The 25757-nt window shown below is 43.2% G+C and overlaps 1 protein-coding gene across 6 annotated transcripts in view; it reads left to right on the top strand.

Moving 5' to 3' along the window:
- The window catches only part of HDAC4 (histone deacetylase 4), a 115993-nt gene that overhangs the window by 6813 nt on the left and 83423 nt on the right, over positions 1-25757 (top strand). For all 6 annotated transcript variants that reach the window (XM_081861862.1, XM_081861861.1, XM_081861859.1 and 3 more), the window contains exon 2: positions 16083-16325. In XM_081861862.1, the coding sequence (XP_081717988.1) occupies positions 16304-16325 (22 nt within the window). In that variant the 5' untranslated portion in view covers positions 16083-16303. The remainder of the gene's footprint in view (positions 1-16082; positions 16326-25757) is intronic.

The following is a 25757-nucleotide window of genomic DNA, read 5'->3' as shown; positions in this document are numbered from 1 at the left end:
AGGTGGTAATCATACTTGTCCCTGCAATTTTATGACCTAGAATCATAGAATCATAGAGTTGGAAGAGACCACAAGGGCCATCGAGTCCAACCCCCTGCCAAGCAGGAAACACCATCAGAGCACTCCTGACATATGATTGTCAAGCCTCTGCTTAAAGACCTCCAAAGAAGGAGACTCCACCACACTCCTTGGCAGCAAATTCCACTGTCGAACAGCTCTTACTGTCAGGAAGTTCTCCCTAATGTTTAGGTGGAATCTTTTTTCTTGTAGTTTGGAACCATTGCTCCGTGTCCGCTTCTCTGGAGCAGCAGAAAACAACCTTTCTCCCTCCTCTATGTGACATCCTTTTATATATTTGAACATGGCTATCACACCACCCCTTAACCTCCTCTTCTCCAGGCTAAACATGCCCAGCTCCCTTAGCCGTTCTTCATAAGGCATCGTTTCCAGGCCTTTGACCATTTTGGTTGCCCTCCTCTGGACACGTTCCAGTTTGTCCGTGTCCTTCTTGAACTGTGGTGCCCAGAACTGGACACAGTACTCCAGGTGAGGTCTGACCTCTGGCATCTTTCTAGACTATATAGCTGGCAGCAGAATTGCCAGCTTTTTTACTATTTCTTCTCCTATGAGTACCAGTGGCCATGCTGTGAAGAGCGTCGCCTGCTTAATTTCTGTATTGCAAACTGCTCTTAAAGGCAGAAGAACAGGACCAGTAGAAAGAAGAGAATCCTAAAATGGCAATTCAATATGCGCTTTCTTGGGAGCAAGTCCTAATGCATTCTACAAGGCTCATTTGTGAGTAAACGTTTATAGCACTGGGTTGTAAAATAACACTGTTTTTGAGCTCATGTTTGCTGGACTGTATAAGATTACTACATTTTCACTATATGTAATGTTTGTTTATACTATAATTACTAGCAGCCCTATGCATTTTACCCAGAAGTCCCACTATGCTCAGTGGGTTTACTCTTAATGTGAATCTCTGTAGCCTTGCACCTTGCAGTGTTCTTGCCTATTGTTATTCCTGCCTAGCCTTCTTTGGGATGCTATCTCTGTCCCTGCTTCCTCTAGCCCGGGTGATCACCAGCAGCCACTGTGTTGAATGATTTGGCTGAGGTGTGTGTAAAATCTAAACTAAATATGGGCAGGGCCCATGGCTCAGTAGTAGGGCATTTGCTTTGTCTGCAGAAGGTGCCAGTTCAATCCCTAACATCTCCAGGTAGGAATGGGAATTTTCCTTGCTTGAAATCTTTGAGAACATAATCATGTTCAAATGAATGAATGGTTTTAGAAAGCCATTCCTTTCATTAAGCCTGACCTTTCCCTCTCTACCCTCTCTTTGTCAAGCAGACCTCTTCAACCCTCAAAAGTACTTCACTGTTGCATCAGTTGACATTTCCTGCAGATGGAGAAGGGGATCCATGTATGGTTGTCCCTGCCCACTTGCTCCACTGCACAGGAAGAAGTAAATTGAGAAGAGGTCATCTGAGTGGGTCAGGAGACCTCTCCCCAGTTTGATACCATCGACCATGACAGTCTTCTGGACTGTCTAGAGGGACTGGGAGCTGCTCCTTCCTGAAAGTGTCCAGAAAGTGGTGGTGGGGGGGGATGAGTGTTTGGACCCTTGGGCTCTCTCTTGTGGGGTGCCTCAGGGTTCTGTCCTCTCCCCCATGCTTTTTAACATCTATATGAAGCCGCTGGGAGAGACCATCAGGGGGCTTGGGCTCTACCTCTCTTTTAAATCAGAACCAGTGAAGGCGGTAAAGGTCGTGAGTGAGTGTCTGAAGGCAGTTGGAGGACGGATGGCAGCTAACAGATTGAGGTTGAATCCTGACAAGACAGAAGTACTGTTTTGGGGGGACGGGACGGGCAGGTGTGGAGGACTCCCTGGTCCTGAATGGGGTAACGGTGCCCCTGAAGGACCAGGTGCGCAGCCTAGGAGTCATTTTGGACTCACAGACATAGGTCAATTCTGTGTCCAGGGCAGCTGTCAATGAAATAAACAACTATCTGACTTTTAGAAGACATCTGAAGGCAGCCCTGTTTAGGGAAATTTTAATGTTTGGTGTTGTATTGTGCTTTTAATTCTGTTGGGAGCCGCCCAGATTGGCTGGGGAAACCCAGCCTAATGGGCGGGGTATAAATGATAATAATAATAAATTATTTATTTAGTTACTTACTTCCTGACCAACTTTACAGCAGGTTGCTCTCTGCATAGCTCTAAGATAGCCTTGAGCTTTGATCCCCGCCCCAGATTTGGCCACCTGGCCTTTCTCCTGCTTCCCATCTTAGGACTGCACTGCAGTGCTTGTGTGTGTGCTTGTGTGTGTGAGAGAGAGAGAGGGAGAGGGAGGGAGGAAAGAAAGAAAGAAAGAAAGAAAGAAAGAAAGAAAGAAAGAGGAAAGAGTGGAGAAAGGAAGTGATTGGAGGGCTGAGGCATTGGAAAGCCTGACCTCGCCAGCCATCTTTGCTAACTCATCTGCTGACATGGAGCGGCCTCAGGTTGCATGCGGAGGGGGTTCTGGGGCTCACTGCCCAGGTGCACCCCAGTGGCGGCTCTGGCAACACAACACCTCGCTTTGGTAAGCAGGGAACTTGGGAGAGGGGGTCTGGCCATGGTATCCCTCCCCTCACATAGGAGCCAACTTCTAGGGGCTGAGAAGTCTTTGGTCCTCCCAATAAAACATTGGGGGGCTGCCCCCCAAGTTGATGGTGTTACCATTCAAATGGTGTGTGTGGCTGCATGTGCCGCATCATGTGGTCAATTATGCAGGGTGAGGCTTACGTCCCCCCCTCATTTTATTCAAGTTGGCATCCCTGCTCCCAGACGAAAAAGGCCTTGTCCTAGAGCTGCTTAGATGTCTCAGCCAGGGCCTTTATGCCCGTGGCTTGGCAAGTGCCCCCGGCTGTAGACAGCAGTACAGGTTGTGGACCCTTCCTGGGCATCCAGGTGTATGTGACCCCTCAGACTGCCGCCCCGTGGATGTTGTGGAGCTGGGAGGTGATGAACAAAATCAATCCTCCTAGCAAACTGGGAAAATATCCCCTCACTTACCCAGTTTAGGACATTCGACACCTTTCCTCAGCAGAGTGTGTTTTTCTTTGAGAAAAATAAGTGGCTTACTTAAATGTAAACTAAGCTTAAATAATAAAGAAAACTGTAACAAAATAACATAATGAGAGAAACTAAATACAACAACATGAGATAAGTATGAGGCAAGAAACAAGAAGAGGCTGTTGGTCCCTCTTAACTGAAACTTAACGGAACACCCTGAAGGGAAGGCTGATTCTGGAGCAGAACACACAAGCAGAGCCTACCAGATCCCAAACATTCTATTGATCAAATTAGGCCCCCATGTTTTTCTTACTTTGGCCACCATCTTGGAAGGAGGCGGGGGGGAATGCCCTCTTCTGCTACCTTCTATTTTTCCTCCCCCACTCCAGTGGCAGAGTTCCAGAGGGTGCTGGAAAGTCTTTGAGGTGTATAAGTGCCGCCATACAAGTGCAGGTCCTCCTTCAAAGCCCCACAAGAGTTGGCTTGGTTTCACATCTCAGGCAAACAGTTTTGGCCTTGAAAGTGAGGCTGATCACACACCTTTCAGGCATGAACCTAAACAACTCTTCCTTCCTCTTTGCACAGGCTCTCATATCGGAGTTTCCAGTGCTATTTCCAGGAATTTCCAGTGCTGTTTTTCTAGAAAAAGAGGTGCTGGAACTCACCATGAACACCTCCCTCATTCTTTTAGAATGGCAGTGGCACCCAACAGAGATGCCAGAACTGAGTTCCTGTGAGTTCCCCCTGGAAAAACCCCTGGGAATTTCTATATGTGGATACAGTCAAACCTTGGTTGTTGAACATAATCTGTTCTGGAAGCCCATTTGGCTTCCAAAATGTTCAACAACTGAGACGCGGCTTCCAATTGGCTGCAGGAGCTTCCTGCATTCAAGTGGAAGCCGTGTTGGACGTTCAGCTTCTGAAAAACGTTTGAAAACTGGAGCATTTACTTCCGGGTTTTCGGTGTTCAGGATCTGAGGTTTGTCTGCACCCACTTACTGCAGGGGCTGTGCAAACATGCCATACTTCAGTGGATGCACTACAGTTCTTTGTTGGGGCCATAATCATGGATGTAGCTGTGCACAGGCAGCTATGACTAAATAAATGGAAAGCAAAGGTAAAGGCCAAGAGAAGTTTTCCAGTGACCCCTTAAATGAGGGCAAACTTTTTGGGGATGGGCTTGGTTATGTCTTGGTGGAAGCTAGTCACAAGAGGAAAGCATTGCTCCAGGGACCAAAGAGATGATTGGAGGGGAAGCAAGGGCACCCTTTCCTCCTTTCATTCTGTTCAGATTTCCTATGCTCCCAGGGATGGCAGAGGTTCTAGGTCCTCCTGGGGTGGACAGGGCTTTGCTGCATGACAGCAGTGGTAGAGCTAGACTACCTTCTCCAAAGCTGGTCAGGCAGGCAGGCTGGCAGTGGGGCAGGGAACGCAGCAACGGTAACAGCAATAGGCATGACCAGGCACCCATACCAGTGGTTGGCTTCCACCATGGAGCAATGAATTCTGAGCATCATCAGATGGATACTTCACCACTTTGCTTCTTGCTCCAGGGCCTGCAAGTGTCAAAAACATCAATTGACGCTACAGGTCATCAAGCATCTTCAGGAGATCAAGGCAACAGAAGTTGTGCCATATTCTCAGATTCTATTCGCTATTCCCACTAAGTTGGGGGACCAGAGTACCATATTGAATTTGAAGTGGGTCATTTGATTGTTGATAAGAAAGTTCTGGATGGAGACTCTCCAGACATTACTGGAGAACGTTGAGTCTGGGGACTTCATGTACTTCCAGGACTTGAGAGAAGTCTAGCTATATATACAGATTCACCCACTGCCAGAAGGTGTGCTCTGTCTACCCGAGTAGATGCTACCAATGCAGCTCTCTCATTTGGTTTAACCATTGCTCCAAGCATGTTTACAAAGCTATAGGTGGCAGTGGTACTACATTTGAGAAGGCAGGGTATCCACATGTTCCTTTACCTGGTTGGCATTCTTGTGTGCTCAGACTCTCCCACATGCCCACCATCAGGATGTCACAACAATACAGGATTGCCAGCATGATTTCAGATAAATATGGAAAGGAGTTAGCTAGGAGCTTTACAGGAGATGACACATCTAGCAGCAGTGATCAGCACCCAGATGGCATGGTGAGTCTGCCAAGGAAGCACGTCTCCATACTGCATAAGGTGGTGGGAGTAGTTCTTGTTTCACAAAGGCTAGACATCTTCCATCTAGCCCAGGGAGCAATAATTGCTTCCATAGGGTCCATCCCATAGGTGCGGTTCCATTCAAGTCTGCTCCAGTCGGCTTTCCTCACTTTATCAATAAGAGATTGTACACCACCACCATGTTAAAAGTTCAACTGAGCAAAAGGGTGAGGTGTTCTCTACTCTGGTAGCTCACTGCAGCTCTCTATAGGGAAGTCTCCTTCCAGGAAGTGCTCCAGATCACTGTGGATGTGTGGCTCTCAGACTAAGGGGCACATACATAAGGTGAAAATCATTTGGGGGGAAATCCATTTAACTTTGGGCCTGGAAGAGGCAGAAAGACTGATAAACTATCTGGAGCTGCAAGTAGTAAGGTTGGTCCGTCTCCATTTCTTACCTCTGGTAATCCACAGATGTCTATGTTCTCATGGGCAATATGACCACCAAGGCCCCAGAGATAAATAGACAGGGGTCCATATATCACTGTCTTCTCTGGATTAGTTACAGATAGGTAGCCGTGTTGGTCTGCCATAGTCAAAACAAAACAAATTCCTTCCAGTAGCACCTTAAAGACCAACTAAGTCAGTTCTTGGTATGAGCTTTCGTGTGCATGCACACGAAAGGTATCTGAAGAAGTGTGCATGCACACGAAAGCTCATACCAAGAACTGACTTAGTTATTCTCTGGATTAGACAGAGAAACATCTAGAATCCCTGTCAGCCAGCCAACCACATTCTCCAATGTGTAAGTAGAATGGAGTCTACATCAACAGGTGTTTCTACAGATCACAAATAAGTTCTGAATGCCTGTGATGAACCTGTTTATAAGTCTGGAAAACAGGAAGCCGAGCATGTTCTTTTCTCTCCTCAGGACCCAAGGGGCCTTGGGCGTGGATGCCCTGATGTCAGAATTGCCGTATAGTTGTATGCCATTCTTTTCTTGCCTCTGATCCAAAGGGTACTTAGGAGGAACAGGGCAGCAGAGAGGGAGGGGATTGCTGTGGCCTCCTGCTGGGTTTAAAGGGCCTGGTTCTTAGACCTAAGCACCATAATATATATGGTGAGGCTAAGGAGAAAACACCTACACCAGAGCTTTCCAAACTTCATGTTGATGACAAACTCCCCCCCCCCCCCTTTTATAATTTTATTTTGACAAAGTGATAATAATAAATAAGAATAAAAATGTGCATCCCACCCCAAGACCATTCCATTGTAACTATCCAACCTCCGAAAAATTTAACACCTCTTGCAATAGTTTCCATTTTAACAGTACAGATTCTTCAAACACCTTCCATATCTCTTCAAAATATTTTTTCCTGCGTATTCCCCGACTTACCTTAATAGCACATGTTCATTTATCATTAATATTTATATCCCACACTTCTTTATACCATTCTTCCATTTTATATTCACCTTGCCCCTTCCACTTCCTAGCTATAATAACTTGTGCAACTGTCAATAAATTTGTAAGCAAGTCCTTCATAGCCTGCGAACCTTCCACCCCATCATAAATTGATAATAGTGCTACCTCTGGGCTTTTGGTCAGCTTTAACCCAGTGATTTCTGTTATCTCTTTAAACACCCTTTGCCCAAAATTTTGTAAATATTTACACCCCCACCACATGTGAACATAAGTCCCGGTTTCCTGGCATCCCCTCCAACATAACACCAAATAGTCATTGTTTATTTGATTTAATCTGACTGGTGTTAAATACCATCTCCAAACTACCGTAAGTCTATCTGCCCTGTTGTCTCCTTTTCCCACACCTCTTTTAGTTGATCTTGCTGATCCTCCATTTCTACTTACATTTTATACATTTCACTGGTTTCACCTTTTATAACTATTTCTTCTTTATCTCCCTTTTTTATAATTTTTTTCCCCAAATTTTGTATATTCTTTGCAGTTCTTGTTTTCGCTTAACACTTCCTTGTCCATTGCTCCGGTTGTATACAGTTAAACCAAGTTATTTTACTTCCTGCAGTTAGACCTTCTCTCAGTTGTTCTTTGCTTTTCATTTTCTCCACCCATTCTTTTATTTTAAATTTTCTCTTTTGCTTCTTTTTCAATTTCCTTTTTAAAATTTCCTGGGAAGTCTTCTATCATCACCACCAGAGTTAGTGGGGAATTTGCTGGTATCAGTTTTCCTTTATATTTCACCCATATCCCAATGATGTTTCTTAATAAGGGATTTTCAATATTCTGCTACCATTGCCTATTTAGTTTGATAAGAAATATATTCACTAACTTCTCTGTCACTTTCTGTGTACCACTCTCTAACCATTCTAACTCTCTTTTTTCTGTTATCCCATCTATGATATATCTTAACTGATTTGCTATATAATATAACTTTATGTTGGAGAGACCCATTAAACCTGTTTTCTGGGGTTTATACCATCTTCTATTCTAGTTTTCTTATCCTCATTGAAAAAATTATTAATTATACTTTGCCAACCCTTTATCTCTGTCCCCCATATCTTAATTGGTAACGTTCTGAACAAAAAATTTATTCTAGACAAAATTTTCATTGTAATTATCACTATTCTTCCAAACCATGAAAGCTTAATTTTTTATGAAATCATTTTTATTTGGTTTTACAATACAAAATTATATTTTAAAAAATTCAGATGCCTATCCATATACAGAGATTTCTCCGAATATCAGGACTTTCCCCCTCCCCCTCCCTGGAGTCCCATTTTAAACATTAAAACTGCATCTTCTTCCATACTCTATTACATGGGTAGGCAAACTAAGGCCCGGGGGCCGGATCCGGCCTAATCGCCTTCTAAATCTGGCCTGCAGGCGGTCCAGGAATCGGCATGTTTTTGCATGAGTAGAATGTGTGCTTTTATTTAAAATGCGTCTCTGGGTTATTTGTGGGGCATAGGAATTCGTTCATTTCCTCCCCCCCCCCGAAAAAAAAAAATATAGTCCGCCCCCCCAAGGTCTGAAGGACAGTGGACCGCCCCCCTGCTGAAAAAGTTTGCTGACCCCTTCTCTATTATATTAATCCATATTTTCCATGGTAATTATTACATTACAAGTGGAATCAAAATCCTGCCAATGTTTCCATCTGCTTACAGTGGTCTTTTAAGTAACATAATTTTTTTCCCATTCTTTTGTAAAGTTTTTGTCCTCTTGGTTCCTGAGTTTTCCAGTCAGCTTTGCCATTTCAGCATAGTCCATCAGCTTGGTTTGCCATTCTTCTCTGGTAGGGACTTTTTATTTGTATATGTCCTGTATATTTTTGCCAACTTAGTCAGAGCCAAATACCACCGGTACATCATTTTCATGTAATTCTCTTTCAAAGTACAACAGGCTGGAAATTTCAGGTCTGTTTTCCATAACCTTTCCCAATCTGCCATCTGAATATGTCTCAAGTCTCTCGCCCAGTGTATCATTACCGACTTGACCTGTTCATCTTTTTGTTAATTGTTAATAGCTTAATTTTCTTATATTCCTCCAGCTTTTCCTTAATTTCCCTCTTTAATTTGTTAAGATTCTCTTTAAATTTTTTAAATTTAATGTTATATTTATTCCCAAGTACTTTATTATATTTCTTAAATTTAAATTTTTTAAATTTCTTTCAAAAAAATTGTTTTTCATCTTCATCGTAGTTAAATATTATCATCTCTGATTTGTTTGGACTAATTAATTCACAACCCTGTTATTTCTTCAAATTTTTCCAAATGTGCCTCTATTACTTGCATATTTTCCAATGGATTTTTGATTGTTAGTGAGGTGTCATCTGCAAATAACACCTTGGTGACACACTTGTAAGACATGCATCATTTTGTGACACAGTACTTCTGTTTTACTAGCAAACTGGAGGTTAAACTAACCCTTTTCCAGCCCCAAGAGGAGCATGGGGAGCAATCGTGTGAAACACAGACACCCTGCAGCTGACATACTATTGCGTCACGACACCCAGTTTGGAAAGCTCTTCCCAACACAAATCCAGAGTGGGTCTTGTATGCCTCCTTCCAGTTTGGCCAAGCTGGTGCCAAACCTATTGCTCTGCTTTCCTTTGGACCACCTCAGTGAGGCTGAGAGGGTGGTATTGTCTTCTGGGCACCCCAGGACTTCAAAACACTCTGTCGAGACTTGCACCCCAGGGAGGTCACTTTGGTGCTGCTAACACAGCGGTTTGACTTCACCCCCGGAGGCGCACTCTGTCTCTTGAGACAGATGGATGCTAACAACAAGCCTATCAATGGCTACTTGCCACAGTGGCTATCTCCATGCTTGGAGGCCATATGTTCTGAATACTAGTTGCTGAAAACTGCAGAAGATGATAGTGCTCTTGTGCTAAAGGCCTGCTTGCTTCCCATAAGTATCTACTTGGCCACTCTGAGGAGGAGGAGGAGGAGGAGTAGAAGAAGAAGAATTTGGATTTGATATCATAGAATCATAGAATCATAGAGTTGGAAGAGACCACAAGGGCCATCGAGTCCAACCCCCTGCCAAGCAGGAAACACCATCAGAGCACTCCTGACATATGGTTGCCAAGCCTCTGCTTAAAGACCTCCAAAGAAGGAGACTCCACCACACTCCTTGGCAGCAAATTCCACTGTCGAACAGCTCTTACTGTCAGGAAGTTCTTCCTAATGTTTAGGTGGAATCTTTTTTCTTGTAGTTTGGAACCATTGCTCCGTGTCCGCTTCTCTGGAGCAGCAGAAAACAACCTTTCTCCCTCCTCTATGTGACATCCTTTTATATATTTGAACATGGCTATCATATCACCCCTTAACCTCCTCTTCTCCAGGCTAAACATGCCCAGCTCCCTTAGCCGTTCTTCATAAGGCATCGTTTCCAGGCCTTTGACCATTTTGGTTGCCCTCCTCTGGACACGTTCCAGTTTGTCAGTGTCCTTCTTGAACTGTGGTGCCCAGAACTGGACACAGTACTCCAGGTGAGGTCTGACCAGAGCAGAATACAGTGGCACTATTACTTCCCTTGATCTAGATGCTATACTCCTATTGATGCAGCCCAGAATTGCATTGGCTTTTTTAGCTGCCGCGTCACACTGTTGGCTCATGTCAAGTTTGTGGTCAACCAAGACTCCTAGATCCGTTTCACATGTACTTCTCTCAAGCCAGGTGTCACCCATCTTGTATTTGTGCCTCTCATTTTTTTGCCCAAGTGCAATACTTTACATTTCTCCCTATTAAAATTCATCTTGTTTGTTTTGGCCCAGTTCTCTAATCTGTCAATCTCTAATCTCTAATCTAATATCCCGCTTTATCACTACCCCAAGGTGTCTCAGAGCAGCTAACAATCTCTTTTTCCCTTCCTCTCCCACAACAAACACTCTGTGAGGCTGTGTGGAGGAGCAGGGAATCGAACCCGGTTCACCAGATTACAAGTCCACTGCTCTTAACCACTACACCATTAGCCATTGGCCTAATCCTACAGGCTCTTATTCCTCCCCACCCGCGTGCCAGGTGATGGTTTGCTTCCTTGGCAAGGGTTTGAGGGTGCTTTTGCTGCAAGCTTCATCATTTGCTTTTTTTAATATTGGATGACACGTGTGTCTTTGGGTATCTAGCAGAACAAAGTGTTGGATATTTGGAGTGGACTTCAGGCGTTGTTACAGACTTTCAAGTTCACAGTGGTTTAGTTAGCAAAGCTTCCTAATTTCACTACAATTGTACCTCAGCTTCCAAACGCCTTGGGAGTCTAATGTTCTGGCTCCTGAACGATCGAAAACCAGAAGTGAGTGTTCCAGTTTTCAAATGTTCTTTTGAATTCCGAACGTCTGATGGGACTTCCGCGGCTTCCTGCAGCCAATCAGAAGCTGCGCTTTGGAAGTCAGAATGGATTCTGTTCGACTTCTGAGGTACAACTGTGATTCTCTCTATCATCTGGTATATCATCTGTCATGGTTGTTCCCATTTTGCAGATGTAGAATGGAGTTCAAATCAGGATTTGTAAAGATTTATTGTACACGTTAAATGTAAACTGTACTAATACATTGATAGCCACCTTCAAAGGTGTATTAATAGTAAAGCTTCTGCTGATCTTTGTTCAGAATAAATAACATACACAAAGCTTGTACTTCAAGCTGTTCTGACTGAAAACCCTGCTTAAAATGCAATGCATGATTTCTGAAACATACATCTTATTTCTTGTTTCAATACATATTCTAAGGGTTGGTTGGTGCAAGGAAACAGATTGCTTTTCTATCTATACTGCATACCAGACCATGGGAGTGTGTATCAATGCCTGGTTGTCACAATCGCTCTACTTTCGAAAAGGGGGTGGGAAAGCAACACATAAGAAGTGCATGTGTCTGCTTCTTGCCACATGTTGCACAGTGTGTGCTGTGGTGTGTGCATGCATGATTGTATAAAGTGGTACTTCAGGATGTGAACGGGATTCGTCACTTCCGCGCATGCATGTGACATCATTTTGACTGTCTGCACATGCTCGAGCTGTGAAACCCAGAAGTAACGCGCTCTGTTACTTCCAGGTCGCCATGGAGGGCAACCCGAAAGCGCTCATTCTGAAGCATATTCAACCCGAGCTATGACTGTACAATACACAGCTTTCCAAGCTTTTCAAGTTGGCGACACACTTTTTGGACATGCATAATTTTGTGACTCAGTAATTCAGTTTTACTAGCAAACTGGAGGTTAAAGCTAACCCTTTCCAGCCCCAGGAAGCGTGTGGGGAGCATTCATGTGACACACCTACACACTGCAGTTGACACACTAATGTGTCGCGACACACAGTTTGGAAAACTCTGCTTTAGGATATCAGATGGAGGACAATTCACCCAGTCTTCTAAAACTTTTGTCAGTTTTTCTAAGTAGCTAGCTGTAATTTGCAGACAAACATTTTAACTATAGTAATAGTAAGGTATTTGTATCTGAGTTTGGTTATTTCCCCTGTTTTGTAGAATATCATGATGGATTGTTTCAACAACAAAAAACCCCCCTATCAAATAAGAACATGGGGCAGTATTTAACTAAGTTCCACTCATAGTAAACCCATTGACATTAATGGGCCTATGTAACTTAGTTATCTTCATTAATTTCAACAAATCTATGAGTAAAATGCAGTTGAATACATTCCATGCATTCTATACTGCTATGTATCCATATATATGCCGCCCAGAGTGCCTGGGGCAACTCAGTCTGATGTGCTGGGTACAAATAATCAGTGTTAGAAACTGAGAGAGGAAAACTAGGAGCTAAATGGCACCTTACACCTGGGTTATGGGTGCAACAACGGAATGTCTAGGCACACTTTTTTTTTTAACAAGAATACAAAGCTGAAAATGTATATAGCAGTGATCTATAATAGAATAGCTCAAGTTGGAATACCTGCTACTCTGCCATTTTCCATGTTATTCTTGCAGCACTATGAAGTTTGTTAGTCTGAGAAAAAGTAACTGGGCCATATTCGCTCAGTGGAGCTTTAAGGCTGGATGGAGATTTGCATCCAACTCCCCCAGTCCTCATTGACTGCTGCACCACAGTACTTTCTCAATTCCCTGAGACCGTTCTTTCCCCTACTTGTTTTACTATGTTTTGAAATTAATATTTTGTGCAGCGAGGATGTGCAGTCTGCTTGTTTTTAGTATGTGGCAATCTTGTAAGAAATCTCTGTGTCTGAATTTTATCTGGATAGCTCTTTAAGCTAGTTTCTGAGTGTTAATACTTTGTGATGCATTACAGGAAGACGTGGTAGCATTTGGAAAAGTGCGAGTCTGATTAGTTTATAAACTTCTAAAAGTAAAGCTCTATCACTAACAGTAATAGAGCTGCATGATTTGAAATTATCTGTAAGTTTTGTGTTGGAATTTGTCAGCAGAGTTTACGGGTAACCCTTTGTATACAGTTTTGTATGAAGATGCTTTTAAAATTGCATTCTAAAGTTACATCATGACTGTTTGGATGTCCTCCTAATCTGGCATTGGATGGATTTGCCTTAAATTTGCAGCTATTCAGTAGAACCAATAGATGTTTATTTGGGGCTTGTTACCATCAGAATTATTGATCGCCTTTTCTTGGTTGGTTATGAATGAGGCATACTTGATTATTAGTTTTTCAATAAACAGCTCCACAGAGGAGAGTGATAGTTCTGTAAGGTACTCGATTTGCATTTATTCTGTCAAGAAACACTTCACTACTGTGGCAGCAGCTGTTACAGTACACTTTTGTCTGGTGTCTTCTATGAGCCACAGAAAAATATATCGCCAAGGACAAGTGCTCCACAATAAGGTGTATAGACAGAGAAATATAGATGTAGTCTTTTTCTCTACAATCACTTGTATTTGATAGGAGTAACATCAATTAATAAGTCAACACCCAGACACTGTTCTGGTAAACTCAGTGTTTCTTCCCACAAAGAGGCTTAATCATTGAGCTGATAAGATAGAACAAGATATATAGTCAACATCTGTTTCCGTGTGGAATGGTTACATTTCAGTGAGAACACATACATTATCTATTACCTGTACAATGAAGTCTAAGTAGTAAGCAAGCAATAGTTTAGGAAACAGGACATTATAATGAGTGAAATAAGTATTTGATCCCTTTGCAAAAGATGACTTAGTACTTGGGGACAAAACCCTTGTTGGCAATTACAGAGGTCAGTCGTTTATTGTAGGTGACCACCAGGTTTGCATACATCTCAGGAGGTATTTTGTCCCACTCCTCTTTGCAGATGCTCTCCAAGTCAGTAAGACCGAGGGAGGTTGACAGTTATTTTGTGTTTCTTCCATTTGTGAATTATTGCACTAACCGTTGTCACCGTCTCACCAAGCTGCTTGGCAATAGTCTTGTAGCCCAGTCCAGCCTTGTGCAGGTCTACAGTCTTGTCCCTGACATCCTTGGGCAGCTCTTTGGTCTTGGTCATGGTGGCTACTTTGGAATCTGCTGGATTGATTGCTTCTCTCGACAGGTGTCTTTTGTACAGGTACTGTAACAAGCTGGGATTACAGATAAGACGTCTCCCTTACAGCAGGTGCTTCTAATCTCAGCTCATTACATACAGTGACGATACCAGATAGCCTGACATCTGGCTGGTTGATAGGGGATCAAATACTTATTTCACTTATTATAATGCACATCCATCTCTGACTTTTGTCTTCTGGGTTTCTGGGGGTTTTCCTGTTGTTATTCTGTCTCTCACAGCTACAATAAACCTACCATTAAAATTATGGACTGATCATTTTTTGGCCAGAGGGCAAACAGGCAAATTTAGCAGGGGATCAAATACTTTCCCCCCTCACTGTATTTACAGTTTTTGAGTCACTCAGAAAAGTAGATGGCAGCTACTGCCTTTGATATGTGGTTCCATTTTTTTAGTGACCAAAATTCATAATTCCACTGTGGAAGGATTCTTGGCCAGGTGGTGGAGTTTCTTTTTCTGCTATTAGTATTGGTTTTGTGGGTGCTAATGGAGGACCCCCTCCCATATTTTCCAGTGTCTTTGGTTCCTTGTATCTCCCTTCCCTGGATTTTGGAGCTTAAGTGCCATTGCTCCTTTTATGTTTACTGTGCAATCCTATACACCTCTTTTTGGAAGTACCGTAATTTCTTATGAATTCAATGGGGCTTGCTCCCAGGTACATGGGTGTAGTGTGGTTTCTGGGATGAATGAGTGCTCCATTCTTTGCTCTGCATTTATTTACATTGGTAACACATTTTGTTGAGGGAGCTTCTGCTACGAAAAAACTGGGGAGAAAAACCCAGGATCAAAAACAGGTTGCTGTTTTTGAGTCTTAAAAGGGTGGTGAATTAAGTAAGCTCAGCTGCTTGTATACAGGCATCAAGCCATTGCAAGGCAGTAGTTATGGTAGAATTCCACTGTAGCTATGGCAACGTTCACTGTGCTACATTTGGAAATCCAAAATGCCACCCAGCAAGAAGAGATTAAGTTTTAGCTGGATTTTGGTGCAGTCAAAATTAGTGCAAGGCAACCTTCTAGATTTGCATAGTCTTTTTAATTTTTATATTTTGAGTCTGAGATTGCTATGGGAAAAAGAAAGTATACCCTCTTTGAATTCTGTGGTTTTACAGGACATAGTAACAATCATCTGTTTCTTAACAAGTCTTACAATACAACCTCAGATGAACAACAACACAGGACATATTACACTGTGTCAAGATTTATTTAACAAAAATAAAACCAAGATGGGAGAAGCCATGTGTGAAAAACTAAGTACACCTTCTCGGTGGTGGCATCTGCCCTGTGGAACGCCCTCCCATCAGATGACAAGGAAATGAATAACTATCTGACTTTTAGAAGACATCTGAAGGCAGCCCTGTTTAGGGAAGTTTTTAATGTTTGATATTTTCTCATGATTTTAATATTCTGTTGGGAGAAGGGATAAGATAAAAGTTAACTGAAAAGAGAAGGGGAGGAGAAATTACAGGTGATGGGTAACAGTAGTTTGAGAGGCACCAGGGTGGGGTGGAGGAGGGTTGAAGGGAAAACATAAAATAGGCCTTCTGCTTAGAGTGTCTGGAGCAGCAGATTCTCCCTAAATTGGGAGGCCAAGTCAGCATATGTGCACAATTAATATCTGAATTTAGCTAAAAACCTGTATTTCAACCAGTGCTGCTTGATAGGCGAACAGCTGAGACTTTCTGTTTGATGCATTTATTAAAAAACCCTTTCCTGTTGCCCTGAAAAATGACTGCACAGTGGGAGTGAGATAAGGCAAAAGGAGAAATGCTGGGAGAGGTGCATAGGGGTATATCATGATCTGTTGTGTCTTAAAATGTAAGATGATAACAAGCAGTAAAGTATGGGAGCATGAACACTGTATGTAAGAAACCAAATTCATTTGACATTTTTTCTTTACAGGATTACGTTTTGAAAACAACTTGAGTAGTCTACCGTCTTGCTGGATTGCATTGCTTCACAACATAGAATGTCTTTCTGATCTGGAATTTATCTGGTGGCTATGAATGTGTTTCCTCCTGAATTTACGTCCTATGTTCCATTGGAGCACTGAAGCTCTCCAGAACTGTTGTCTGTTCAGAAGCTAGCCTCTTTTTCTCACACTTGTTTAAATTCTGCTAGCAATGAGTTCTCAAAGCCATCCAGGTAAGGTCAAAAATCCTTTCTTTCTAGAACAAAATGTTACCATGGGAAACCAGAAGTGATAGATGATGTGAGTTTTAAGGCTACGTGCACAATATGGAGCAAGTTAGGAAACCTACCGTCTCTGAATTTTAATCAGGATCTTGCAAAGAACGAGGGGTGTTAGACATGTAGTAGGGTCTGGGACCAGGTATGAATAGAGAAGTCTAACAGGGTACTCTGGGTGAAAATGACAAATGGAAGAATTTGAGGAATTATGAAGAGTTTTAAAGTAGTGGGGGTAGATGTTGGTGGAAGCTGAAGCAGTGGGTCATTGTAGTTGCCCCTGGTAAATTGCAAGATCTGCCCCATTCCCTTGTGATACCAGCTTCTGCCAACCTAGCAGTTTGAAAGCATATCAGTGCAACTGTAGATAAATAGGTACTGCTGCAGCAGGAAGGTAAACAGCATTTCCATGTGCTCTGGCACTTGTCATGGTGTCCCATTGTGCCAGAAGCAGTTTGGTCCTGCTGGCCACATGACCCGGAAAGCTGTCTCTGGACAAACGCCGGCTCCCTTGGCCTGAAAATTGAGATGCGTGCTGCACCCCATAATCACCTTTGTATGGGACTTAACTGTCCTATTATCATTACCCTTTACCTTTGGAGAAATATGACTAAGTGTTCTGTAAGGATTTATAAAGCTTCCACAAACAGAAACTTAGGAAGATGCCTAGAATTAAAGGAGCCCTGTCTTCAAAGCTTCCTACAGGGGCTGGATAGGCTTTCTCTAGCTGACTTACAGAATCTGCTGCCCCCAAAGTATTGGGACACGGGAGTGCATCTTCTATTACAGCCTTCAATGTGCTTCAACTGGGCCAGCTTGGCCAGCTGTTGCTCTAGCTTTGTGCATACCGGCTAGACTTGGGGTGGCATCTCATACCTCCAGCCCCTGTGCCTTCTACTTACTGTGATCCGAGGGCTGGGAATTAAGCATGCACACTTGTCTCCCCCAAAACTTTGCTTTGTGCTGATTCTGTGTATGTCGGGCCTCTTTTCACTGATGTTCCTGTTCTTTGAGCCTGTGCCAGCTTCAGTCTCTCAAGTTTCTCAGCACATCCCTCAGCTTGGGCCTTTCCAGGCTTTCATCATGTGGGTACATGCTCTTTTCAAAACCTGGACTTTGCAAAACTTGGAGTTCTGAACTCCCAATTTTTGATATAATTGCTTCTTTAATGGCTAGGAAGTTACCACATATTGACAGTCTTATGTATATCTTGGTCTGTGACATTTTTGCTAACCCCCCCCCCCCCCGTAGTGTATCTTCTGTGCTTTAATTAACACAAATTGCTGTGTGTTTAGCTACTCAATGCAATCTTGTGGAGATGACATGTTATGATAAGATGTTGGCATGAAAGAGGCCTCTACATTTTGTCCTGCATAGATGTGACCAAAAAACACCACCCATGTAGTAGTATCGGGTTCAGAAACAGGATGTAGTGATTTTTATGTGCTAATGTGCTAGCCACCAGTAATAACAGATGAAAATGTTAATAGTTCTGTGAATGCTATCATAAAATAATGAATTATTTTATTCTCTGTATTTTGATAGTGTGGAGGAGTTAACTTTTCCTCCACTTACTTTGACTGCCGTGTTGCTATTTTGAACTTTAGATATCCTCAAGGGCTATTCATATACTTTTTATTTATATTGAAGTCCCATGCAGTAAAATATAATTTTCACATTTGGGAAGTAAATATAAATTAGTAGTAGCTGGTTGTTTTGTCCTGAAATGAATTCAAGTTGAAATAAAAGTTGAATTATTGCCCTTTTCTTGCTGCTTTTAAAATAACCTCAGATATTGGTGCTCTCTGTTCATTCTGATGTCAGAGGTCACCACACTGAGGGTGCCATACTTCCATTTTATCTTAACTACAAAAGCTTTTTTATTCCAGAGAAACATTATTGGAGATTGCAAGTTAATATTCTTTCATAAAGGTTATGACTGATTTTTTTAACTTGAAAATCTGGGGCACAAAGTATTGTGCGCCATTGAAGCATGTATTTTTTTTTAAAAAAAATACGCTGTTTCTGTCAGTACTAAGCATCCTGAGATGCTTTCCTTACTGGACCTGTACCATCATGTTTTACTTGTGGTGTTCTAATAAACCACTAGGGAGTATTATCAGTGGCACTGAGCCTCAAACTCCGTCATAGTTCCAAGGCACCATGCGTTTAAGTGAAATCACATATATTTGAAAATCTATTGTAAAAACCTGCAAGAACCCCACTCCTGCACTGCCCCACCCCATTTTGTGACTTTTGGGTCACTTCTGGGTTCAGTGCGCCTGCTTGGTCATACACATATAAAGGTAAAGGGACCCCTGACCATTAGGTCCAGTCGTGACCGACTCTGGGGTTGTGGTGCTCATCTCGCTTTATTGGCTGAGGGAGTCGGCGTACAGCTTCCGGGTCATGTGGCCAGCATGACTAAGCCGCTTCTGGTGAACCAGAGCAGCGCACGGAAACGCCATTTCACTTCCCGCCGGAGCGGTACCTATTTATCTACTTGCACTTTGACGTGCTTTCGAACTGCTAGGCTGGCAGGAGCAGGGACCGAGCAACGGGAGCTCACTCCGTCGCGGGGATTCGAACCACCGACCTTCTGATGGGCAAGTCCTAGGCTCTGTGGTTTAACCCACAGCGCCACCCGCGTCCCCATACACACATATAGGACATGCCTAAAACGGTCACTGCTTGTAGTGCATTTTAGAGTGTTATTTACCATGCTTGCTTTGGCAGCATATATACTAAAATATAATAAAGTGTTATTTACCTTAGACTCTCACAGTGGTGCTTAAAAACAAAACAAATGTTGGAGTGGGGGGATTGAGGGACACCAAACTGGACACTCAAGGTGGGTGTCTCTGCCATCAGTTGTGCAGGCTTGTAATATGTGTTGGCAGGAGCACCAGCTATAGTAGACGGAAGGGGCTTCAGCCCCCTCAGTATTTGTGGGCAGGGAGCTGAGGCCCTCCAACAATCCCCCGCAGCCGCCAGGCAAGCACTCGAGCCCAGCCTCAGCTCTGCTCCTGAGTCAGGTCTGGCCCAGTGGAGGAGAGGCTGCAGCAGTAGCGTTGCCGTCCCCCCCCCCCCCTGGTCTGTACAGGGTTGCAGGTGTGAGGGAGCTCCTGGGTCAGGTCCGCTGGGCAGCGCCGTGAGACGGTGTTTCTGAGGCAGCATTCTCAGGCAAGCGCTGGCCCACCAGGTGGGTGCAGGAGGCGTGGAGGGCATTTTTCACCCTCCCCGCACACTGCTGTGATCACCAGAGCGCTTTCTGGGACGGCGCTCTGGCGCTCCTCAAAGGGGCCTGGCTGGACTGGGGTGGGGGTGAGGCATGTGACGGCCTCCCCAATGTTGGGCCCAGCTCAACACGCCTGTGTGTGTGCTGTTGTTAGTACGGAATCAGGAAATGGTAGTTACTCTGGATTAATTTGCCCAAAATACAATGGTATGGTTTGGGATACTTTTGATGCTTTCTTTTTGGAAATATTAATTGCTTCTGTTTTTCAAAAGGCCACAAAATACACCTGAAATAACCGATGGGAATCAAAACAGAAGCTAAAAAAGTGGGAAAACCACATTACGCTTTTTGAATTTTATTGTGTTAACAATATATACAATTCATTTTCAGCTTTGCAATAGCTGTAACCTAGGTTTAAGGGGCAATTTGGGAAGTAGCTTAGGTATCTGAGTTTCTCACACTGCTCACCTCCTTATTCTCGAACTATGAGGGAAGAGTGAGGGCATTGCTGGTTGCATGGCATTTTGGAAATGTCTCGCAAGTCCAGAGCAACGGATGGTGATATTCTGCTTCTCGCCATCCACCTGCTGTGTTTGTGATGCATTTGTTGGGCAAATTCAGGGCATGGAAGAGACCATTACTCTTCAGAAGATGTGAAGCATTTATGTGCGTGTGTTGTTTTGTTTTTAATTTGTGTTGAAAATCAATAAAAATTAATCATAAAAGAAGAAGAAGATGTGAAGCATTTCAGGATTTGGACTGAAGACTCATAAATGATTTTTCTAACTGTGCAGAGCACCACGCCAAGAGGGTATATTCAAACCTTTACATTACTAAGATGTGCTTCCAAACTGTGTCATCTTCACATGTTTGCTTTGGAAACTGATCTGGAACCCTTGCTTGCAGAAAAGCAGCTGTATCTTGGGCATTTGTTCGGGATGTTTCATGGGGATAAGCATCCTTTTCATTTAATATCTCTCCCAAATTTCTGCCTCCCAATGTGCATTTGCAGTACAAAAATATTTATCAATGTTTGGGATTGTGATTTGGCTGTATAATGTCTTCCAGCCGCTGACAAAGAGTTGAATTATTTTGAGTAAAGCTAGTACTTCAAACTTTTTCATAATGGCAGGTGACTTTTGTCATTCAACATGCATGGGTTGTCTGTAATATTGTGTTCTTCAGGAATCTGCTGAAGGAACAATTTCTTTACATTTTAGTGTATTACACGTATTTCAACAAAAATGTATTACAGCTTTTCACTTACTCTGTCTATCAGGCAAGTAGGCAAGTTTTTAAAAGGCATAGAGCACTGGGAAATGTTCTGGCATGAATAGAAAATGGATCTTGTTCTCTCAGACAAGGGCATCTGCTCTACATGCCTGGATGCACTTTCCCTCACATTTAATTGCCTTTAGAAAGCCACTGTTTCAATGTCTGCTCAGCAGTTGAGCTGAAAGGCAATGAGTATCTTGGATAAAGAAAGCACACTCTTCATGTTTTGAGACAACATGCCCACCACATCCATGAATTCCTTTGTATTTTTATGTTGTGATCTTCGGATGAAGGGCAGTATACAAATTTAATAAATAGTAATAATAAATGAAGCCATCGCTTTCAGGACAGAGGAAGGAAAAGATAACAGTAGTAATCAAGCAGTCTGGCGTGGATGTGATGGAAACGAGTTCTTTGTGTGTATTGGTGGTGTTGCAAGTACAGATCTGGGGCAGGTGTACTGTTAAGTATTGCTTATAGAAAAGTAGTACTTCTTAATTATTATCAAGGCTTCTATTCTTCCTTACTCAACCTCAGTCCCACGGAGCAGGACTTCTGCTTCCACAATGGAGGCTTCCCACCTCATGTGCCCTTGAGAACAGTGTATGGGGGAAGGAGGAGGGGGGTTGTTCTGTCTGGGAAGCTGATATGCTTGCCTGGATGGAAGGATCAACATAGTACAGTACCGTGTTTAATTCCTCACATGACTTTTGGCTGTATTCATAACTGTGTGGCTTTTTACATTTCTGCGTTCGCAAGAGATGACCTGCTACAAGCCAGTTCTCATTGTTTTCTGTAAATGACACCCCTCCTGCAGGACTAAATATTTGTTGCACACACACATCAACAAGAACAAACACATATACAAAATTCTCCTATCCTCCTGTCTAGGCAGATTAGATTGCTGGGGTTTCTGGCCTTTTGGGGGGAATGTGGTGATGTTCACCCAGACCACATAGTCCTCAGGCTTCGAGTAAAATTGATGTTCCATAGGACTCAGGGAATCATGCCCACAATCGTGGGAGGGGGGGAGTGAGTTATTATTTTTGTTTGTTACTGTGGTATGTATTTTTGTGTCTTTAAATTGTAAACCGCCCTGTGATCCCCAGATGAAGGGAGGTATCAAAATTTAATTTATAATTATAATAGAGGGGTGGTCACATCCACATCCTCTTACAGGACATATGTAGAGTAGCCTTGTGATTTCACCCCACCACATTTAATGAATTCTCCAAGGTGGAGAAGGCAAAAAGGCAGGAGAAAGCAAACAGCTTCCTCCTTTCAGTTAACCCATCCATTCAATCTGAAAAGTAGAGAGGCTGGAACTGAAAGCCCTAAACGGCCTCGGTCCAGTATATCTGAAGGAGCGTCTCCACCCCCCTCGTTCTACCCAGACACTGAGGTCCAGCACCGAGGGCCTTCTGGCTGTTCCCTCACTGCAAGAAGTGAGGTTACAGGGAACCAGGCAGAGGGCCTTCTCGGTAGTAGCACCCGCCCTGTGGAACGCCCTCCCACCAGATGTCAAAGAGAACAACAACTACCAGACATCTGAAGGCAGCCCTGTTTAGGGGAGCTTTTAATGTTTGATGTATTACAGTATTTTTATATTTTTTTTGGAAGCCACCATATTATTATTATTATTATTATTATTATTATTATTATCATCATCACTTTAGATATCCTGAGATCGCCATCCATGTGAATCCTAGTCTTCCTTGGGATGGGGGGGGGGGAGAAAGAGAGAATAAACAACTAGAAATGAATGAATGAATGAATGATAGATAGATAGATAGAAAGAATTTTAAAAGTAAGGTGCACTTAAAGGAGAACTGGGGAGCCCAACACAAAGACTCCTCCTCATAGTCGGGCCCTGCCTCCTACTGGTGGGAGATGACAATCCAAAATGACTGAAAATGCTCTCCCAGAGAAAAATAGGAAACTTTTGCCTGGTTATAATTTGTGATGATTTCACACCCAATCACTGCAAAATACACAGTGCTCAAAAGCAAGGTACAGAAAATCATAGAATTGTACAGTTGGAAAGGACCCAGGGGTCATCTAGTCCAACCAGCAATGCAGGAATTTTGGCTAAAGCACCCAGGGCAGATGGCCACCCTAGTCTCTGCTTTGGTGGAAGTATCCTTTGGCAGGAGGATCTTGCAACAAGTTCTGTGAATAGGGGTTCTCCTGCCCTCAGTGGACATTGTCGGCATGCAGAGGGCCGGGAGGCCAGCTGGCTAGCCCCAGCTCGGCCGACTCCTTCCAGCCGTGCCGCTATGAAGACCATTGCCTCTGCTCTGACGTAAATCAGCGACCCGGGCTTCTGAGCCACGGCACACTATCAGCAGATCGAACTACGCATACAGAATAGGCGTGAGGCTTGTGGAAGCATACTACAACTACAGATTTAGTAATCATAAATCAGGACAAAGAAACATGTCGTCTCTCATGTCGTCTCAGAGAGAACAAGTAAAATCAAAAGCTATACACACAACGGAAGTTCCCAGCATACTGTGTTGGAATGTAAACAGACATATGACATGTAACAATCCCATGTCCGTTCCTTAAGGTGGAATGGAAATGTATGCTATGCTGAAGGAGAACCAGAAAGTTCAGCTAACCATAAACAGAAAGTTTGACTTGTGAGGTTCCCTTCTATATAAGAAGCATAGTCTCTGTGAACCCCCATTTTATCCTGTCCTCTTTGCCTTTTCCTTCAGAGCCAGCGTGGTGTAGTGGTTAAGAGCGGTAGTCTTGTAATCTGGTGAGCTGGGTTCGAGTCTCCGCTCCTCCACCTGCAGCTGCTGGGTGACCTTGGGCCAGTCCCACTTCTCTGAAGTCTCTCAGCCCCACTCACCTCACAGAGGGTTTGTTGGGGGGGAGGAAGGGAAAGGAGAATGTGAGCCGCTTGGAGACTCCTTAAAGGGAGTGAAAGGCGGGATATCAAATCCAAACTCCTCTTCTTCTTCAGTTTTCCTTGTTCTGTTCTTCCGAATTATTCTTTGTCGTTGGGAATTGTAGGTGGTTGCTGTGTAATGTTTTGTATCTTGCTGGCCAAGTCTAGCAACTGGAGAAAGGTTCCCTTCTCTTCTGGCTGGCCACTAGCAGAGTTCTTTTTTCTTTAGTGGGTCATTGAAGCCATTAGTAACTTGAGATAGTCAAATCTTTTTCAAAGAGAGCACAGCATAATAGCTACTGAATAAGAACTATTCTGACATTTTACCTCACAATTGCCTAATTGATCTCTCAATGTTCTATGACCTGTACTGTTCTAGTCTGCACTGTACACTCCTGGCCAATGACTGTAGAAATAGAAATGTGATTTGCCTTCAGAATGTTGTATTTGCTGTCTTTTTCTCTACCTTTTTTAGTTGGGGAGTATCATTTTCAGCTACAGTGATATAACTTATTCCTCTCTAGACCCAATGTGATGTTTTTCTTTACTAAATTAAATGTGAGATGTGGTAAAATGGGGTTCTGAACTGGTGCTTCAAGGTTCTCATTGTGAAGCTCAGTACAAGACAGATGTATTCCTGGTCAGGAGGGAGAGAGACTGTGGATTAGGAGTTGAAGGGGGATGTACTCAACTTGAAAAATCAGCTTAGGGGTGCTGCTAGATTCAGCTTTATATCTGGATGATCAGATAGTTGTAGCAGCTGGAAATAGCTTTCCGTTCCTGAGGAAATCGTGTATGGCTATGGCTACACATTGTAGGTGGGAACTTCTGGCCTGTGGGCCAGTCTGGGCCCACTGGGGGGGGGGGGAGAGAGTCCAATTTGGCCTGTAAAGCCATTCCTCCAAACCATGCCCACCTGCCCATCTGCTTATGTTACTAGTGATGCCAGCTGATGGGCAAGACCTTCTTGGAAAGCCGGCTTTACACTGATCTCCTCAGCATCCCGAAAAGATCAGCGTGACGTGGGTCAATGGCGTAGGGTGTGTGGGAGCTGTGGGGACTGTGGCCTCAGGCATATTTTTTTTGAGGGGGCATGACCAGGTGCCTCCAACAACAGGCTCCCTCATTGGCCCAACGCTGCCAGCTGCAGCTCTACTCCTGTGTCCAGCCTGACCCTCCGGGGGCAGAGAGAGGAGAGTTGCAGCAATGCTGCCCTCCACTTTTCTCAGCTGTGGTGGCCGGCCGTGGCAGCTCCTGACCCGGGGGCACAGTGGGCTCCCGGCACAGTGGCCTGGAAAAATTATAACCAGGAAAGTGCTTTGACAGCATGAATTTCTGCTTATACCATTTAAAGTAAACCTTTCTTAACACATGGTCTTCTTGAAATCTCAGTTGTGTGTTGAAAAACTTATTTTGTCTTTTTTTACAATTGAATTGAATTTAATTCCTATATTGGACTGTTTAATATACAATAAAGATTTAATATATATTCTACAATCCGTATTTTGTATTATAACAGCAGTGAAAAGCCCCCAAACAATTCCAGATTGTAGTTTCATTTCATGCACTTAATAAAAAGGAACCCAAAATTCTCAGAATTGTTCATTACTTTGTGCAGTGTGTTTTTATTACCGGTAACTCTATAATAGCTTCTTCTGCAACTTGTTATTAAGTATGAAGTTAATAAAGTTTCTACAAATCATTTACCAATAACTTAACCAAACTGTTAGAATGATCAATTTGTATTGTATTAGGTCTCATAGGCTACAACAGTTGCTTACAATTTAAATGCAAGGTACAGAGTGCCAGTAATATTAACGCACTGTGTAAAAACAACCATGTTCTTACATAAAATTGAGTTCAATACAGTTGAATACTGAAACAAAATATATTGTAATGTAAATTGTACTTATACCTGAAAACATATATATATAGAGAGAGAGAGAGAGAGAATGAATCGTAGCTCAGTTTCTTTGCCTCT

Source organism: Podarcis erhardii, assembly GCF_964252035.2.
Source record: "Podarcis erhardii genome assembly, chromosome: 1".
NCBI classification, from domain to species: Eukaryota; Metazoa; Chordata; class Lepidosauria; order Squamata; family Lacertidae; genus Podarcis; species Podarcis erhardii.
Note: the sequence above shows the minus strand (reverse complement) of the source record. Positions and strands in the feature narration are given on the sequence as shown.